Source organism: Pangasianodon hypophthalmus, chromosome 9 (assembly GCF_027358585.1).
Source record: "Pangasianodon hypophthalmus isolate fPanHyp1 chromosome 9, fPanHyp1.pri, whole genome shotgun sequence".
Taxonomy (NCBI): Eukaryota; Metazoa; Chordata; class Actinopteri; order Siluriformes; family Pangasiidae; genus Pangasianodon; species Pangasianodon hypophthalmus.
The window spans coordinates 17,170,613-17,191,473 of record NC_069718.1 but is presented as its reverse complement, the minus strand read 5'-3'; the positions used below and the strand labels follow the sequence as shown (position 1 = coordinate 17,191,473).

Genomic DNA, 20,861 nt, shown 5'->3' with positions numbered 1-20,861 from the left:
GGATTTCCTGATCAACTGTAGACATTAATAGGACTGTGCAAGCAAGTAGGAAAGCAATCTCATCTTCTACTTACTCTATTGCCATCACAGTATAGGTTACAATATTGGAGATGTAATGCGATTGCTGTAAACCTAGAATGTTGGAATAGAGATAGGTGACATACACTCAACCTTTCAGTCCAGTCACATGCAACTGCTGTATGTTTTTCTCATATTTCTAATAGAGAAAGTGTTTGCTGGGATTATGTAATATGCTGAATAAGACAGGACTGAATGTGCTGCGTGTACTGTAGAGGGAACTTCCTTAGTCAGCTGTTTTTTTTTCATGTGACAACCTTTTCTTACCTTTTTTAAACACTCTCCCTGAAGCCTTGCCTTTTGCTACATCTGTCTCTCCCTCATGGGGTCTTCTTGTGCACTGATCTAAGTGTAGCCTTGAACATACCATAACAATAATGCGAGAGGTCACAGAACTGACCTGAGGTCAGGCCATAAGCACATACGTGTGTTCTTTCCTAAATCCCTCCAGGTAGAGCTGAGAGACTTTGGGCTGCTGTTGTGCCTGCCACTGTTTATGATTAGCAATTTGTTAATTGGCTTTTAATGAGCCTTACTGCTGACATTTCACAGTGAAAACAACTAAACAAATCAAATCCATGAATTAAAAAGGCTATGAAATCACACAAGGAGGTCAATAAACTTACCTGCAGTAATCTTATAAGATTTCAAACGAATAGTAGAGAACGAGTCTTAAAAGGCTAATAAATTAAATCCATATTATTCCATGCTTTGGTTAGATTGTTGTGGTCATTTCTATTCATGGTAGAATGATCATAATTTCCCATAATGCACTTATGCAAACTATCGTCCCCCACAAAACCAATAAGAGCTTCACTGGGATGAGCCACTTCCTGGAAACCATAATGCTGAAGTGTTGTTATTATCAAGCTTGTACCCTAGAGACCTCAGTGGAAAGAGAAAGAGGGCCATATACAATTCTTTGGCTGTGTTGTTGTATGCATATGAGTCAGAGCAGAGTGATAGTGAAGCACTGTGGAGAATAATGCCAGTGTAAAAAAGGAGTGCACAGACTGCATAGAGTGATCTTATTAGGCAAACGCTGGCAGAAAGCAAATAGCTCTACCTCTGTGGCCTACACCACCAGCTGTATCCTATACACACCCATAGTATATACATACAAAACATTCATACTGGGATTAAAACTGTTCAGCCCTGGTTAGGGAATTCACATATAGTTTATGTGGTCCTTTCAAGTGCATTATATACAAATGTGTGTGTGGGTGGGTGCTCAGGGTGGTCAAGCTGGGGGTTGAAGAAGGCTCTGCAGGTCTGTGGGTGTTGACTAGCAGCAGATGTATGCATGCTTAGCACTGATTACATTCGGGATCCCCCGTGGAGACACAATCAAGAGTGCTGAATGAAGTCACACTTCACTTCTCCTTGTAATCTCAAGGTCACCCGGAGCGGGTAGTGTCCTTCACTGGAGCTCTCATTCTGATTGGAGGTTTCACTCAGATAATACATAATCAATCTTGATTAGACTTCCAGAGCTCACTATGAATGAAACAGACAAGGTTAATACTGATCAGTATGTGCACCGTGCTGAGCTTTAGGGTTTGTAGTATTTAAGGTGAAAAATCTAGTCTCTGCTGTCGCTACATTTTAGCCGTTTTTGTCAGCATGAAGCATTGGTCTAGAATCAGTGCTTATTAAGGGAACTGTGAGTATGCAATCAGCTGAGGCCAGTCTCCCCACACTGTGCTGTCAGATGCCTCATGGAGTGTGTGGAACAGAGACTCACATCACATAGCTGCCTCTGTATGTCCACTAACCATATCAGAAAATTCTGCCTCAGCCCACAGCGTCAGCCATTAGGTCTCTTGTCTTTTGTTGTTGATTGTTTGTGTGTCACTCTGCAAGGCTATTCCTGCTGGCCGAGCCTGCAGACTCTCAGAGACACGCTGTTCCTGTTACATTAACACTTTCATCATTCTGTTCTGTGTTTGTACACTGTACTTTTTTTGCTTTTACTCTAATAGATGAAGTACAAGCATGCTGAAAAGCGTCCAGCTCCAGCTTTGTGCCTTTATGGTGCAAATTGATTTTAATATAGTTTATTTTAGGTTAATACAGGGGTCTGCATAGGTTAATGATCACTGACAAAAATTCCTTTTAATATCTTCCACAAAGGGTGTCGTCACTGGACATGATATGTGCACTGTCACCCTCCAGTGGACACCAGCAGTACTACAGCTCTTTTATGATCATTTCGCATGACCGTATCACTTTATGTTTGCATCTACATGCAAAGAAATGAAAGAAAGAAAGATTTACTTGACATGTCCTTTATGCAGTCTATCAGATATTGTAATTTTTCTTTCTTACTTGATTTATTATTCACTAGATTAGTAAACTCTGTCCTTGTATCTGTCACTTTGGGTTATTCCACTGAATAATGGAGCTGTCTTTGTGAATAAAAAAAACGAGGGTTACTCACTAAAGAAAGATCTTTTTGAATGTCAGTGTCTTTGAGCTGTCTGCATTCATTAGACACCTGAGCCCCAAAATGTGCTGTCTTCTTTTAGTCAGTATTTCCTCAAGTTGCAAATAAATCATTTTGAACCTCATCAGGCTCTAATCTGTCGGTACTTTCTGCAATTTTGATGTACTTTGATGTGCTTGCTGAGTTTCTGATCCTGTTTCTGTAATATTGCACCATTTGATATAAAAACTAGGGAGAAGAGCTGTTAAGAGATTTGTCCATCTCTTGAGACTGTAATACTCGCTGAGCTGCAGAATGCATGTATGTATGCATGTATTCAAAGTGCTGAATGGCCATTCGACTAAACTGTCAATTCTCTATTAAAAACATTTGGCTGGTTCACGGATACAGAAATCTATAAAAAGAATAGGATTTGCATTGATTCATGTGGAGTCTCATAGCTTGCGCTGGGAGAGGTTTACATATTTACTTATTTATTTATTTATTTCTTCTGGACTGTGGTTGCTGAGCCTTTAGTCAGTGATGCAGAGAGAATTACGTGTCTTATAGAGTAGGGCATTTAATTGGGTAAGGTGACGTCAGACTGTCACTTTTCACGCTAGCTCACACACTTGCACACATATAGACCTCACTGTTTTCTGTCTGATTCTCATCTTAGGTGGCTGTGTTGAGAAAAGGTTTCTCTCTGCAACAGAGTAGTGTGAAGGCTTGAGGTCTATAATAAGAGTTCTTTCTGACCCGCTTCTCTCTGCCCTGGAAGCACTGTCTGTCACTAAGATAAGAATGAAGCTGGAGGAGGAGGGAGCAGCCGTGTGTGTGTGTGTGTGTGTGTGTGTGTGTTGAGGTAACTGTCACTTCCAATTACAAGGCCTCTTTTCTCTTGTTCACCCTCACTGGACCCTGAGACCTCCACATCACCATTAAAATTAAGTTTGCTAACTGATACAAACCCTTCTATATGTATTCATGATATTATTACGTAGCCATTACATCATGAAAGTGCAGGCTTTAATGGTCCGGATGATAAAGCAGACACATTAGCACTGAAAACTAGTGCTAGTGTTTCTTCCTGTGGAGCATGATATGAAACGGAACTCTGTTGTGTGGAGATTGATGAGCTCTTTAAGCATTTCAGCACTCATGCCTTGGCAGCCTGAATAACTCGGTTTAGATTATGGGAGATAGCAGTGCTTATGTAGAAGTATTTATTCATCACTTGTGGATAAAAGTGAACACAGCGCAAAGCTAGTTTTGTATTTTGTTTTATGAAAACATGGCATACAGAGTAGAAGTTTTTTTTTTTTTCACCCATTTAAGATGTTTTTAGGTCACCCATTTTTGCCATCACTGCTATTGTTAAGTTTGTTCCACTCTGTAGTCTGTAATTCATTGATGGTACAACGGTATCACACAGGGTTTCTAAATGTACTTGCTATATGGTCGAATGCAAAAAGTTTGCATACTCATAGGTTTCACAAATGTCTCAAATCATGTTCCAAAAATGTCACAAATATCATAATCACAAATGAGATCAATTTTAAGATATTAAATAATATGTTAGACTTTAGTTAGAATTGATATTAGATTTTCATTTCCACTACTCAGTGTGATATGAATATTCCCTAATAACTCTCTCCAACCTCCTTCATATCCTCTGAACAGCAATTAGTTTCTCTCAAGCTTAACAGACAGTTTCATGTATTAATGTTTATGAATTCTGTTTTTATGGCACTAGGTGGTGGAGGGATTATGTTTTCGGGCTGTCTGTCCATCCGTCTGAGCGTCTGTCCATCGGTTCATGCATCTATCTGAGATTTTCGTTAGAGAGATATCTCAAGTGCAAGTAGTTGCGTGTTTTTCAGGTGAACTGACAGGGTCAAGGTCACAGCAAGGTCAAATGTCAGAAATATGTTTTTCTTCAATAGCTTCCTTCCTGTTTGAAGTATGTTTTAAGGGTGTTTTGTGCATACAAATTTGTGACAAGAAGGACTAGACTTGTTGCAGCAAAGGCATTCCCACTGACGCTGTTGACGTCAAGGAAATAAATTGTAAAATAGATGTGCATTTCTTTCCTATTTTCTTCCTCTTTAAAAACACATTTGCCATTTAACTAAAAGAATAATTAGCTCAGCTGCTCTTAGTCACACAAGCTTAACTGTTGTTTCTCTCTAGAGTGTAGGTCATTACATCTACTTGAATCGTGTGTTATGAGGTTGAAGATATAGAAGTCACTGTAGTATATACTGTATTTCATTATGTAGAAATTTATTTGGGTGTGATTTTTGGAATTTGTTTGAGTGTAAATTTGATTTTAATTGGCTTTATGTGGAGGTTACTGATGCCCACGTACTTAATATTTTTTAACATGTTAAATAAAGACAAGTCGAAGTATTCATAGTCCTCGCTGTCTTTAATCTTTCAGTCCTTATATCTTGTGCGCTAAAGATTTTTTCTTTCTTTGTGTATGTGTGTGTTTATGTATTTGTAAAGGTAAAAACTGGGACTTGAGTGCTGCTCTGAGTGATTATGAGCAGCTGCGGCAGGTCCACACTGCCAACCTGCCTCAGGTATTTAATGAGGGCCGTTACTACAAGCAGCCAGAGCGCAGTGGAACCCCCCAGCACCTCAACAAGCTGGAGCAATGCCTGCAGAGGCAAGAGGAGAACACTCAGGGTACGGCATACACCTGCACTACTGCACTATCTATCAGTGATGGTGTTGATGATAAGGATAATAATGATAACAATTAGCATGTTGACTGTGATAATGATCACCTTAATACAGTTGACATGTGGTGAGTATTAGGAGCCTCCCAGCCAATATTGTTATTCATCCCATGCCTTTTAAACAGCAGCCCACCATAACAGCACATGAAAATAACACACTGAGGTACAAGTCTGAGATTTATCAATGCTTGAAACCAAATATGAGAATGCACAGTCTAAATCATGTGTGTGTACAATGAAATAAAGGACAATAGAAATGCACCTGTGAAAACACTATAGATAATGAGGTTTGAGTATTGTAAGGTTTCTGCCTATCACAATCCCTTATTTATATAGTCAAGTGCAAAAATTTGCATACCCTTAGGATAAAATAAAGATAACAAAGAAGTGTAATTTATAAGACATTTTAATTGTTTAATAAAGCAAGACATTTTAATGTTAGGTTTCACCAGTGTTACTTTATTACGATTGAAGTAACTAAAATGGCCGTATAATGTGTGTAAAGATATCATTTATCGACTCTAATTTATGTCAGTTTAGTAGGTTGCATCTGCATTTCTTTGTGTGATAGAAAAAATATCTCATTGCAGTGAGTTTAAACACAGTCCACAGGTTCTCAAAACAATTCACTCCTTTTTTTTTTTTTTCAAAAATGCCAACTGCGCCCACAATTAACAAAATGACCAAAACACACATTCCAAAGTTACAAACATATAAAAATGTTCTATCACTGCAGATGATGGTTTTTGCACACCACTAATACATGGCCCCACAGATCTCTATCCACCCCCTCTCATCCCTCTGTGTCTGTGTCTGGTGCAACAGAGAAGCGTCTCTCTCGGGGCATCTCACACGCCAGCTCTGCCATCATGTCCCTGGCGAGGATGCACGTGACGGGCGAGTGCACCAGGGAGCAGTTGCCTCTCGAGATGCCCATCTACACCTTCCAACTACCTGACCTGAGTGTATACAGTGAGGATTTCCGCAACTTCATCGAGCGCGACCTCATTGAGCAATCCACCATGGTGGCACTGGAGCAGGCAGGTGAGGGCGTGTTCAACACCAGAGACATGGCTTAGGCTCTGCTGACTGGCTGCTAGCACAGACTGTAAGCTCCAGCTTTTCTCCCTGAGTGATAAACCCACTCTATATTCAGTTGCCACTGGTATTGTGCCTCTGTCCGCCCTCAGCCTCAAAAGTGTCTCTGACAGCATCTGGAACAATGTCCACAATGTCCCTTTTGTATGCACGCTGTCCTTCTCTACTGAGGCTAACTACTAGAGCCATGTGCATGCACGTGAGCCTGAACGGAACACACCAGCATTATTTTAAGGCATTGTTTTGGATCAGTAGCAAAGTGGAGTTAAACTACCACATCAGAGCAAAGCATTCTGTAGCCAGAACTGACACGGAGCCATATCCAATTATGTTTGTGATTAAGATATTATCTGCCATCTGCCTTTGTCTTGGAGAGATTAAAATCCCTCTCAGTCACGACTCCCTGAGGGGAGCAGAGCTCAGTGCACGAAACGCAGAACTCTACTTCAGCTCAGATTTCAGTAATTGTATCCTGAATAGGGAATGCAGCATTTTCTGGAAAAATTTGCATAAAAATGAAGAAAGTAATTGGAGATTTGAAGCAGTTAGTCAACCATTCCCAGAATGGACTATATTAAATTACCAGCTCCACTTTTTTAAATTTATTGTGCACAACCTGCAACATGTTTTTAATCTCAGATTCTGATGTATTGTCTGGTGTGAGTGTGAGGGTATTTAGCTGCTGTAAGTGCAGGATGTTTGTGGTGTAGCAGAGCTGAGTGAATGTAGTAAGGTGTTTAGATGAACCTGAAGCAGCAGACCGGAAGGCTTGTGGGTGGGAGGCTAGGGAGCAGAATACTCTAAAGATGGCTGTATTCTCATCTCTGGAGAGGAGAGTGGGTTACCTAGCACACACAGTCACCTCATAGTGCAGAAAACGCAGCAATGTTATGAAGAAAACTTTCTTTGTTCCAGTGTTCATAGCTAGAGCACACTCTCCTAGCAATCTGTATGTGGTTAAGTCAGAAATTTGGGTTTCATTTGGGTTTCATTTTATTATTTATGAATTATAGCAATGTTTATAGGATCTGAATATAATGGAGCATTTGAGATATAGCATTTGAATTTAATGGGGACATGGTACCAATATTTCTTGCATGAAGATTAAATGCATACTATTAAATACATATTCTCGCTTTTCCTAATCTCTATCTGTATAAGTGATTACCACAAACAAGGATTTTCGCAATCTGTCTTTCGCAGTTTGTCTTTTCAGAGATGGTTACTTTGAAGTTTGTAGTTATGTGTTACAAATGGAATCCTTAGAATTATAAGGCTCTATCTGACTTTATTATTTTACACCGCAATATTACTTTAACTATAAAAAATATAAAGTTGAAAAGTGCTTTCAGTTTATTGAAGGTCAAAATTTTATGAGTTAATATCTTAAACTGATAGAATTTCCTGATAGACCTTAATGCCTTAACGTACGTAGTGGTGGGTCTGATTTCTCTGTCCTGTACTGTTGCTGGGTTGAATTAAACTACAAACTACCCACTTAAAAAAGAGGATTTTTAAGGCTTATTAAGGGTTATTTGTGGGATTATTGGGTAATTAAGGGTTCTTAGCTTCCAAAAAGAAAAGGAAACACTCTGTCCTTAAGGGTACTAAATTTTCTAAAAGTCTAAAAAGAACATCAGGTAAGCCATGCTTGTCTGTCATCCTGCAACCATTGTACAAGATAAACTAGAACAGCTATAACTTCCATTATATAGTTGCTTATTTTTTATATATATTGACAGTATTTCAACAACTGCCCTTAGACTTCCAATTTAAGTGATCAAATTCTTGAATGTTTTACATTCTTGTTCTTGTGATATGACTGATGCATGCCATATATGGGATCAATTATACTGACAAACGCTGAGCGTTTCTTTTAAGTGTGGTGAGGCTGAACGTTAATTGCTGTTTTTCTGTAGGCCGTCTGAACTGGTGGTCCACTATATGTACGAGCTGTAAGAAGCTCCTGCCATTAGCAACTACTGGGGATGGCAACTGCCTACTGCATGCCGCTTCCTTAGGTGAGCTTTATATCCTAACTAGTTTATTTAAAATCTCTTTATGTACTGTTACAGTGCTGCGGACGTCCCATTCACACAGCTTAAATATGTCTAATCTAATAAACCATTGTATGTTGACAGGTGTGTCTTTTGTTTGTTTGTCAGGAATGTGGGGCTTCCACGACCGCGATCTGGTGCTGAGGAAGAGTCTGTATGCTATGATGAAAAGCGGGGCAGAGAGAGAGGCTCTGAAGAGGAGGTGGAGATGGCAGCAGACACAGCAAAACAAAGAGGTCTGACACTCCTGAACCACCTTCCTTATAATGCAGCACTACGTCTGATTTCACACTAGGTTTTTTTCCACCTTTTGTATTGAAATGAAAAAAGTAGCTCTTGTGACGCCTACACTATACCGCTAATTAGCTAATTTATCTATCTAGGTTTATGAACAATGCAGATTAGATTGATTTCTCAGTATTGGGCAGAAGCAGGCCTTGTAATTTGAATAATTCAGACCTTTTGGAAGCATAATGTTGTGACCAAAAAAAACCCACAATTTTAAAGGCAACTGCATTCCCTGTCTGCCTTGTACACACTTTCTTATAGGTTCATATGTAAAAGGTGCTGGCAAACAAACGCTTAGTATAAAAGCAAGGACAAATTCATATTCAGCTGGAGGTCATAATGGGTAATGTTCTGTCTCTGGGGTTATTTGAGTATCTCTTTTAAGTTTTTTTTATTTATGTCATATTTTCCTAGCCTCCTTAGCAGTGACTATTCCCTTAAGTGCTACTGTAGATGAGCAGCTGAAAGATGTTTACTATTAAGCCTTGATTCTTACAATCAGACTTCACCGAAGTGGAAACAGGCAGTAGCTAAGGCTTGTATAAGTCTTTCGTTTTTATTTGAACCTGCAGTGTCCCTGAATACCCTCCTGTCATCACATGTCATGTCAGTCTTGTAAACAGTGCGAGTGAATACAGTTGTTTGAAAGGTGTGGGTGTGCAGTGTGGTTTGACTGATCTATATTGTAGAGAAGGTTGAGATGGTTGTGTGTGAGAGCAGAAGAGACAATGTAGGTGTGAGAGCAGAAGAGAATGTAGGAGTGGATGTGTTTCCATTCGTTACCTCATTCACCGTTACCCTCTAACTAGCTCTCTTGCTCTTTCTATAGTCAGGGTTGGTGTATACAGAGGAAGAGTGGGAGAGAGAGTGGAATGAACTGCTGAAGTTGGCCTCCAGTGAGCCTCGTACACACATCAGCAAAAATGGCAACACCAGTGGAGGGTAAAGCTCACCAGCCCACACACACACCCACACACACACACACACACATATACCATTACACTATAGATATATATTCTTCCATTATTTAAATACTCTACCTACCCAATCACCCTTACACTCTAAGCATGCTATCTCTCCTGTAGTGTTACACAGAACGTGGATGATTTATATTTAGCATTCAAGCATTCACACACATATATATATATATATATATATATCTCCCAGTGGCATACAATGATCTGCACACTCCTGCATTTTATTTACATAAACCCATTCTTAAATATACTGTTACATTTACATTACAAGCTGTTGTAGTAAAGTTCAGCACAGAGTTAAAGACTCAGCTTGTACATACTAAAATGATACAGATTAATTCTGATATTGTGATATGTGATGTATGCAAGGGCAAGTTGTCCTGAATCAGCATAAAAAGGCGCCGTCTTGCCAAACGACGCCTTTCAGTTTTCTAAATAGGTTTAGATTTCACGTAATGTGTACAAGTGAGTCATAGTGTAAGGCTTCTGTAGTTATAACGATTAAAATGTCAATACATTACCTCATCAAATCCCAAGGACAAAGACAAACATTAGGTTGACTAAAGATGAAAATGATAAATGTATTTATTGTACATTTCAGTGCATTCTTGTCATTTGCCTCTGTTGTTGACTCTAAATGAGTCAAGTAATGTAAAATGGTTCTGGCTGAATAAGTGCAGGTTGCAACTGGTATATTTTGGATAAAAGGTTGTCTGTGGTATCCTGTGTATGTGGTGGAAGGGTGACGTAACTTATTTGTACTCATCTAGGATAAGCTTTCTACTAAAACCTTAATCTTAGCTTGTGATTTAGGAGGAGCCATAGCACTAATCTGTGATAGGCAGGGAGGGGCAACATCTGTGTGCGCATTTAAGCTATTAAATTTTATAAGAGATTAACAACATCTACTAGATTTAAATCCTCTATATGACCTCTGTGTAGAGCTATGGAAGTCTGTATGTTCGTTATAGCAGTGTGTGTCAGATGTACTACACTAGAATTTAGCATGCTTCACTTATTCTGATGTCCTTTTTTGCTGTACATCAGGAAACAGTGCTAACCATTGTGGACAACAGTTTGGTGTTAGTTTGTTTAGAATCACTGCCACCTGGTGGTCTTGTATGCCAAGTAACTTGACCTAATTAGCATTTCAGTGAAAAATGTTTAAGCAGTGTTTTACAGCGATGTCTCGTTGATTGAGACATGTTTGCGTAGATGGGGCGAGGGTGTAGGAATGCTGGTGAGTGTGCGAATGTGTTCTGTTGTGCATATGCTCAACACATTGCAATTTTCCATTGATTTCAGACTTTGTTTTAACCAAATGTTTTTTTTTTGTTGTTTTGCTAGACACTGCAATTCTGGCCCCAGATTTATGTTGAAGAGTTGAACAGAGTTTACATAAGGTCATAGGGTAACACTGCCATAGTGGAAACTGTGTCGTGCGTGTGAGCACAGTGCGGTTTCACGTTGTTTGTGTTGTGAAATCTACACACTCTGATGAAAGATAATGATATGTGCAGTTCAGGTCTGTGCTTTTTGTTTGAGCCTGCTTCTAAAGTATAAAGGACTCTGAACACATTTATATGTTACTCATATAAAACTTTTATTGGATGTGCACTAAGAATTGGTCCTGAAGGCTGGGGCACTGTCATGTATGACGTATATAGTTACTGTAGTGACTTATACCTTTAACATGCTTATAGAATTATTTTATTTTTTTCTTTTTGTTATATGTTCGCTTTTTCTGTTATTTAGCACACTAAATTTTTTCTTTATTCATTCAATACAAGCTCATCTAGAAATCTAAAAATTAAATTTTTAAATTATTAAAAATTTAAATTATATGAAAGAACTTTACAATAAAGTTTAAAAAGTCTTTAGAAATGTGTTTATTTTTTATTGTTATTGTTATTGTTATTGTTAGAGAATAAAAATGAATTAAACAGCTATGAATAAATCCTCCAAACAGATATATATGTATGTCACTCATATTGAAACTATTTAAATGCATATATAATTAATATATAATTCGTTAGATTAGATTAGATTCAACTTTATTGTCATTAAGAAGAGTACAAGTACAAAGCCAAAAAAAAAAATGCAATGTATAGAATTTCATGTAGAATTTAGAACATGCATCTTGTTATTGCCGGTGACTCTGAAGGGTTAACACTCATTGAGGATCCAATCAGGAATGATTGATGTTGCCTCAGACACTCTAAAAAATGCTGCCAAAGAACATGTCCATCTTAGTTGAGGCATAATTGTTATGTAAAAGTCATTATTGATGCTGTATTTAAAATGATCCCTGCATGTATGGATTCTTGATTAGGCTTATAAGCAAGCTTGCATGATGTGCTGCGTGAAAACTGGATCATTGTTTAAGCACAATTTTACTGTCTTAATAAAAATACCCAAAGTAGTAAACATCACACAATGCTACTTTTCTTCTGTTCCATCAGGAGTATCATTTCTTTTTTCCATTATGGCACTAATCAAACATATGAAACATATAGTCTTGTTAAAAAATAGCATTTAAAAGCCACTGCTGCAAATAAGGAAGGCAATAAGTACAGTTAAACGAGTGATGAATTGTGCTGTGTGATGATTATTAATCATGATAGCACAAATAGCAGCCTAGAGAGCAATGTGCGTGTAATTTGGATGATAGGGGGATTTGCTTATTAAAAGACTCTTCATTAGAGTTTGGCAGTGCTGCTCTGGGTGTCTGTGTGTTTACTGTGTATATGAGTGTTTATGTAAGTATGTGTTTGGAAGTGAGGGAGGACTTAATTTTGCTAAATTCCCATAAGGGGGCAAACAGGGGCTGTATCTCTATTCTCTCTCTCTTATTTGCTCTCTCACCCTCCTATCCTCCTCGTCCCTCTCTTCACCTCTCATTATGACACAGATGCAGCTTTTGTAGCTAAGCTTAGAGCCTTTTATTCTTTCTTAAATGTGACAGCTTGTGTTGGACATTAGACATCCAGGGATAACCTCTTGTTAAGGTGTCGAGTCAGCACAGGATGAAAAAGAGTGTGTGAAATAGAGCTGTTTCAAGTGGAAGGCAGCTTTGACCTCTAGTTTGATCAAGAACTACCAGCATGACGCTCCTTTAGGGTTTGCTCATGCATCTCCTTTGCATTTTTCTTTCTTTACTCAAAGTGCAGTTTGTTAACTCTAGAATTATTGGCACCTTTTAATTATTGGTTACCTAAACCCCACCGTCTGTACCTAACCATGTCGTGTTTTTCTAAGGTATACATATGAGGTTTTAAAATTCCTTTGTAATCCATTACCATGGAAAAAAGAACTTTCAACACAAAAGAGACAGATGGTTATTGTCATGCACCAAGTGGGTAATGGATATAAAAACACACACAAGCATTTAAAAATATCATTAAGCACAAGTAGGGCCATAACAAAGCATTTTAAATGTCTGAAACAGTGGGGCATTTGCCATGAACTGGACCCATAAGTGCACTGTCCCTCCACACAGTGAGGAGGATGGTGAAGGAGGAACACAAGAGCCCAAAGGTCACTCATTGCATATCATTCATTTTATATATTAATGTTTGCTTATTTTCATGAAAGGTGCCAAAAATTCTGGACTTGACCATATAAACAGGAAACTTAAATAAATAAAAATCAGAATGATATATTATGAAACAAAGAGTAACAGTATTTTGTGTGGCGTTGTGTTCTGCAGTGTGGATAATTCAGAGGACCCTGTCTATGAGAGTCTGGAGGAGTTCCACGTGTTTGTGTTGGCTCATGTGCTGAGGAGGCCCATCGTGGTGGTGGCTGACACTATGCTCCGAGACTCTGGGGGAGAAGGTGCCAGCACACACACACACACACACTAACACGCTACACAACTCCCTGGCTCTCACAAACCTATTATTCTTCTCCATAATTTCATATTTCACTCAGCTGAAATGCATACTTACATCAGTTTTATCCCTCATTTTTCTTTACAGCTTTTGCACCAATCCCCTTTGGAGGCCTCTACCTGCCCCTGGAGGTGCCACCCAACCGATGCCACTGCTCTCCACTGGTGCTGGCATATGACCAGGCTCACTTCTCTGCACTGGTCTCTATGGAGCAGAGAGACCAGCAGAGAGAGCAAGGTAAGCAGCTGAAGGACACAGATAAGGAAGCATTTCTTTAACAGATTTCATTCAGATCTCTTTTTTAATTATGGCACTTGCCAGGTTATAGATGCAGGCACAGTTATGTTCACAATGACATTTTCTTTCATATGTTTGAGAGTTTTGAAAAAAAGAAGAGAAACAATGAACAGAAAGATCAAAAGTTGACTAGAAAACAGCAAACAGAGAGAGTGAAAGCAGAGTAAGAGTCAGTGATAAGGCATACAGTATGTCGTACGTGAGCAAGGTAGCTTTTTGGGAAAATAATCATTAAAAAAAGTGACCTGTGGAATTGAATATTAGAACACACATTTTTTTGCAACGAATGCTTACAAGTAATAAAAAGAATGGTTTGCTTGATGATCCAGTATAACCTCTCCGGATAGACCTATTAATGATCTATGTCTTGTTCTGTTCAGACATTTTATTATTTTGTCCGTTTGATTTGATTGTCCGTGAAACACGTGATTTCATTCTGAAAATCAAGCTTAATTATTCTTAATAAATTATTGCAAAGTGCCTTTTTGTTGTCAGCTATAATTAATAAAGTATTATTTAGTGGTTAATATCAATAAAACAGACACACAGTATGCCTTCTAAACAAGAGAAGAGTTTTACACATCAATACAAGCAGACATCTTATTTGACATCCCTCTTTTCTTTTGCTGTCCAAGTCTATGCAGAAATATGCTGATTCATTATTTACTGTCGTGAAACCAAATGTGTTTCCTTATGTATTCCAAATTCACAATATAGGAACTCGTCCAGACCTTAGGCTTAGTATAAGGAGCAGCAGGCACTTCTCCTTCAGAAATGTATAGTTTCATACTTCCTGATTTTCAAGACAAAAGAATCACAGCAATGGATCAATTTTGGAAGTAAAATAGTCATTAGATTACAGAGAGCACTCAGACCGAGCTGTACCAGCCTTACAGACGCGCATGATGGATAAAGTGCACTATAACTAAATGATGAAGCTAAGGATAATAATCTAGCAAGCCCTAGACAGCAACATTAAATGTCTAAGAGTGCTCCAGAATGTCAGGTAGGCACATGTGATCTGGGGTGGGGTAGGGGGTGGTGGGCAAGGGGTTGGGGGCAGATGGCATTCGAGCATAGTGCCTGCTACCTTGCTTCTGTTCAAATTAGTGAGCATGATTCAGGAACAGAAAATAAGATCAAGCCCAGTGTCATCCCCACTGAATAATGCGAATCAGAGATCTAATTACCTGCAATCAATTATTCAGGAGACATTCCTTCAGACTTCAGTCAGCATGGAGTGGCCTTCAGCTAGGGAGAAGTGGAGAGAAAGAAAGAAAAAGTGAAATGGAGCAGGACGGATTTTTTTTGACTAGCAACTTTTTAAAGAGGTCAGTGTTCTTGCTGAAAGACACAGTTGCCTGACTGGCTGTTCAAACCACAACAGATCTCCTGGTGAAAGTGATTTTGCATGTAAATAGGCTTCTAAAATAATTACAGTATTATGGCAGCATTGCAGTCATGTGATTTTAATCCTCTGGTACTCACATAATAAGCCATAATCACCTCGTTTATGTAACATTTAGGTTGCATTTCTCCAGGATAAGGATAAACTCCACACAGTACTTTGGAGGATTTCCATGTGACCATGTTCTTTATTTTTCTCTTTCACTGACAAAAAAGGGCAATAAAGGAGCATAGTTACAGAAAATTGAAAACATTCCTCCACAGTCATTTGTTATCTGAGTGACGAAGACTTTTACTTCATTATTCCAGCTGACACTGTGCAGATGTAAAGCTGCTATCACAGGAACAGATCTTTTACCAGGCCAACACACATAACCTGGCTTATAATAGTTCTAAATGATCATTTGCCAAAAGCTTCAGAAGTATTGGCACCTTTCATGAAAATATGCAAAAATGAATGTATGATATTTTGAGCATAAACATGTGGGGATGTTGTGTCATTTTATATTAACACAACATTTTTGAGCAGTGCAGTGGATTTTTTTCTACAATCAGTATCAGCACCCCTGCAGTTAACATTTGGTGAAAGCTACCCTAGCGAGAATAACAGCACTGAGTCTCTTCCTGTAATGTCTTACAAGGTTGAAGATGGTTGTAAAGGATCTTGGACCTTCCTTGAGTGAGAATATTTCATTTGCACTTGTGGACTGCTTTTTTCTAGGGTTCAAATCCAGAGACTTTCAATATTCAATTATTTGAACCCATTTCTTAAAGTTGAACCAAAAATGTTAGCACAGCCAAAACCTTTTGGCTGTGCCATTAATTTTTTAAGCTCTCATGAGAATTATTTTTGTTAATCCATTTGTTATATATTCATTTTAGCCCGTTCTTTTGAAGGGTGCATATAACTTTGAATTTTTATGTTTATTGTTAACAGCTATGTTGCTAAATAATTAGATAGGTTAGATAAAGAAGAGCTAGAGGAAGGAAATTCTAAATATGGAATAAATATGTTTAAAATGGAAGAAGTTCTTTAGACCCAGTGAATCTGATTTGAGTAATATGGCTTTCCTCTCTCACTATCTCTCTCTGGCTAACTCTCTGACCCCAGGCAGAACATTTTGTTCTCCTTTATAGTCTTAGGTTTGTGCATGTGGACTTCAGTTCAATCCACAGGTTTTCAGTTGGGTTCATATCCAGAGATATTTTCTTTAACGATTTCTTTGTTGATTTGGAAGTTGTTGCTTTTCTTTAACGATTTCTTTGTTGATTTGGAAGTATGTTTGGCTAATCATCTTGTTGAAAAATCATCTATCTATGAACCTCCTGGCAGAGGCAACCAGGTTTTGAACTGAAATATCCTGGTAATTCATGATGCTATCAATCTTCACAAGAGCCTCTGAACCAACAACCCAAAAACAGCCTCAAAACATAACTGATCCAGCACTATACTTTACAGTGGGCTGTCAGGTTATTTCCTTGTATGTAGTCCCCTTTTGTGGCCAAACATGCTGATGCTGTGCATGACTGAAAAGTTTGATTTTGGTCTCATCTGACCACAGCACACGATGCCATTTATAGTTCTAGTAAAGCTTGGTGAAGTTCAGGTGCTCCATTTTGTGATGCTCTCAGGAAGGGCTCCTTTCCTGCAACACTTCCAGTCATTTGATCTATTTAAAATCTGTGTTTTTTCCCCTGCTTCACCATCCACCTCACTGTGTGGGGTCCTGTACTCATGGAACCAATTCCTGACAAATTTCCCAAACCCAAAAAGTTAAACGTTTTGTTACGGCCCTAACTGTACTTAATGGTATTTTTAACTGCTTAAGTGTTTATGCCCCAGAGAAACAGGACTGTTTAAGGGCAACAACAGATTTTCTGAGGACTGAGAGCAAATGAAAAATAAAAATGTAGGGATGTCAATTTATTATTATTATTATTTTTATTTCTAGAAAATAGTTTAAATGAGAATGATGTTTTAGCGCAAAGATAAATAGATTCTGCTATTGTTGAATTATTATGTGTAATGTTTATTTTATACAATTATTTTTGCTCATTTTTATAAAGGGTGTCAATAATTCTGGAGGGCACTGTAGGTAGTAGGTACAGTTACCTACTGCTCACATAAATATATGGCTAGATGCTTGGTGCTTTGTATTTTTTTCCTGAATACAGTCGCTTTGATTGTTCAGTATCCAGTAGATGGCAGTGTCTCACTGTCTCTGTGTTGCATGAAGCAGCTCTTATGTGCCATCAGTGCCCTGGTGCTCCTGTATGGCAGATGGATTTGAAGCTTGAAATTAGAGGAATTCAGTACACTTGCTCTGCTCCGGTATGAAGGAGCCGCCTGCCATAGTAGCCTTCTGAACTGATGCCATCTCACAGCTCCTTGTTATTATTACACCTCTATATGTATGTGGTGTGAGACGTGAGAAACTGATACCTCCTGAGTGGGAGAAATCAATGGAGTAGTGTGAGCTTGACAGGGCAGACGCAGGCAGAAAGTGAAACAGTTGGTGGGTGTTAGTTTTGTTGTTTAGTGCTGGAGAGACCGCTATTCTCTGAGTTGAATGAGGTCATCTGTAGCTGTAACAGTGTACACAGAGCCGTGAGGCCCCACACCACCACAATCCACACACTTAAGCACACACATGGAACCTGAGCTTCTTCCACTGACTCCTCTGACTCATTTTTCCCATATTTATTCTTACTTTTTACTTGCTGTCTCGAAGATGTTGTCTTCCATTGCTAATTAGAGCACATCAGCCTAAGCTAACAAATCAGTACAATGGCCTGCTCTTTTTTGTCTCTCCTCTTGTGTGGAAGCTGCATTGTGTCTTTCAGTTTGGCCTGGCCTGATGATCTTTTCTTCTCTCCCTCCATCCTGTTTCTTCCGCTTAGGCATGCCAGGCAGCATCTGTCCATCCACTATGTGTTCAGGTGCCAGCTTCCCCAAGAACACTGAGACTCCGTTCATCTCTGAGTGTGTGTGATAGCCCCCCCTTCCGTGTCTTCCCCTTCACATTCACACACATTCCATTTACACGGCTGTGGATGCACCGACTCAGTGGAATGTTAATCTCGCGCCTCTTGTTTTTGCACATACACTCATTTTGGGTCTTCATCTTGCTGATGGGTGTTTATACTCTCAGGTGTATCCGGCTGTAATACAGACACCCTTCCTCCCTCTTTCTGGAGCTGAATGGTGTCCCTGTGTAAGCCTGCACCAGTCCTGCTTTAATCTGCCAATGTCGTGTGCGGTAGCCAGTGCTGTAGACTCTGAGCGAGTGGAGTCCACCCACACCAAACCTCAGCTGCTATTTCGAGACCCATTTTTAAAAGACCTGCAGGCTTTCCTTGGCATCGAAGATTGGCCCTTAAACTGATCCTCCTATAAAGGGGAGCATTTTGGCACAAACTTTTATGACACTTCCTGTTCAACACATCCAGGTTGCTTGCACTGAGCAATGAGGCTAATTTTGGGGATTTTGTATAGTGTGTGTGTGTGAAGGTGAAAAAGAGCATCTTGGGTGGCACTAGGGATTTACGTGGTGGAATACGTGTGTCCAAGATAAAAACATATATTCAGATAATCCCAATTTTACACCATCAGTCAAACAACACAGGCCAAAGAAAGTTGAAATTTAAATTGTGCACATATGCAGTGATTAATATAATCCACTAGAGGGAGTGTATTTAAAAATAATGGCTTTGAGCTTTGAGTTGTTTTCAATAGGATTATATTACACATACTTCTCATGACAGATCTGCGCTCCAAATCTTTATAAACACTCTCTAAATTTTCCACAAGCAGCGCCACACTGCGCAGTGAGACACACGCATCATACGTCATCCTGTACCACGGAACCACATGAATTGAAAGTTGCTGTATAATATCTGGTGCCAAACCCTATAAGCATGTCATCTGTCAGCAACTTCTGTTTGTATAATCCATCCACCTCTCGCCACTTCCACTGAATCGGAAGCCCACTGATGCTGGTCAGTCATCACTGAATTAAAGCTGCTTTAGGTCCTCATTCCTTTTTTCCATTTCCACTTTTTCTGTCCTGTCTCCTGGCTGCTAATATTTCAGGAAACTCTCATTTTCGTGTAGCTAAATGACGTCAGAGTTCATATGCAGGCAGGTGAGGTCAGTCGAGGACAGCTCACTACAGCTACCAGCAGGGCCAGTGAATACAGTATGTTACAATGGGGTCCCCTGCTGCAGAATTGGCAGGGCTGGCGTTTGCTTCTGGAGTGGGATCAAATGGAAACACAGTACAGGCTGAGGCTGTGTGGGGGGCCATGACCCCATGTCCACTGTCTTACCCTGTTCTGGTGGAAACTGTGTGAGGAAAGTGGGTGTGTGCTTTGAAACACATCTTTGTTTGGGAGCTTGGGAGCATATATGCAGACATTCTTGTTTGTATGTGTGCATGTGTGCATTATTTGTGTAAGTGTGTCTTTTTATACTGCAAGTGCTGTCCCCTCTGCAGTCTGCTTTGGCTTGCTCTCATGTCCTGGACCGCTGCCACTTGGAGTGGTACTACAGAGCCATGAACACAAAATGTTTATTTTGACCCCGCAGTAAAACCCAAACATGTCAGAGATTATCCGTATCAGATATATCTGTATCTGTCAGCCTCGGTTTATAGGTCCAGTGTGCGAAAATAGATTTTGTTGCATTAATGTTGTGATCCCTTGTGTAAGCACAGTTGCTGTAAGCAGACTGATTTATTGCTTATTTATGGTCCACACTGTTAATAATAAAACTCTTATCACTGCTGTAACCTTTATATACTGATCTGTAGTTTGTATGTTTACACGAAATCTCAACAATTATTCGCATGTCAGACTGAGTCGTTACAGTCTTGCTATAGAGTTCAGTTCAAAACTGTGCATGTGAGCTGACTAAGAGTTCAATAAGAGTGAAGTAGATATGTATTTTGCAGCTGTATCTGTCTTTCTTGTTACTTCACCCTTGACACACCTAGGTCTATCTGTTTGTCTCTCTGTCTCACATGTGTGCACCCTCTGTCTTTCACATGTCTTTCAACAAATGAAAGTTTATACCCATAGTGTTGTTTAGATGAGTGAGGCAGTGTGTTCACTCATTACTGGTACACTGTGAAACCAGCCAAGCACTCATTTGGCAAATGTCAGAGCTACTGTGAGAGAAGAGACTGTATGTTCTACCAGAAAGAAAGAGAGAGGGGGAGAGAGAGAGAGAGAGAGAGAGAGAGAGAGTTTGAAAACAGGGACTGGAATGTCCTGTGCTTGAACATTCTGTATTTCTCACCAGTCCCAATTTCTCTGTCTCTCTAGATCTCTATTAAAACATCTAGCTGTGTTTAACTTTCTTATCCTAATCTCTTTGCTCTTTTCACTAAAAAACCCAATTTCACGGTATTTCTCTTCTTATTTGAATGTGTGTCTACTGGGCTTGATGGGAAATGCTCCAGGAAAGAAAAAGAAGAAAATGATTGAGTAAGGTGGCAGGAGAGTCAGAGATTTTCAATGGAAAGTGCTTCTAAGAGTCCTTCTAAATAGTGTGGATGTGATGCACAGTACAACCAGTGCGCACGTGTTTGTCC

The 20,861-nt window shown here is 39.3% G+C and overlaps 1 protein-coding gene across 3 annotated transcripts in view; it reads left to right on the top strand.

Moving 5' to 3' along the window:
- The window catches only part of otud7a (OTU deubiquitinase 7A), an 83,240-nt gene that overhangs the window by 8,674 nt on the left and 53,705 nt on the right, over nt 1-20,861 (top strand). For all 3 annotated transcript variants that reach the window (XR_008302303.1, XR_008302302.1, XM_026919384.3), the window contains exons 3-9: nt 5,015-5,197; nt 6,076-6,294; nt 8,268-8,369; nt 8,514-8,641; nt 9,523-9,635; nt 13,380-13,507; nt 13,651-13,800. Coding sequence is in view for 1 of the 3 variants with exons in the window: in XM_026919384.3 (XP_026775185.1) it covers nt 5,015-5,197; nt 6,076-6,294; nt 8,268-8,369; nt 8,514-8,641; nt 9,523-9,635; nt 13,380-13,507; nt 13,651-13,800 (1,023 nt within the window). In the remaining 2 variants the exon portion in view is untranslated. The remainder of the gene's footprint in view (nt 1-5,014; nt 5,198-6,075; nt 6,295-8,267; nt 8,370-8,513; nt 8,642-9,522; nt 9,636-13,379; nt 13,508-13,650; nt 13,801-20,861) is intronic.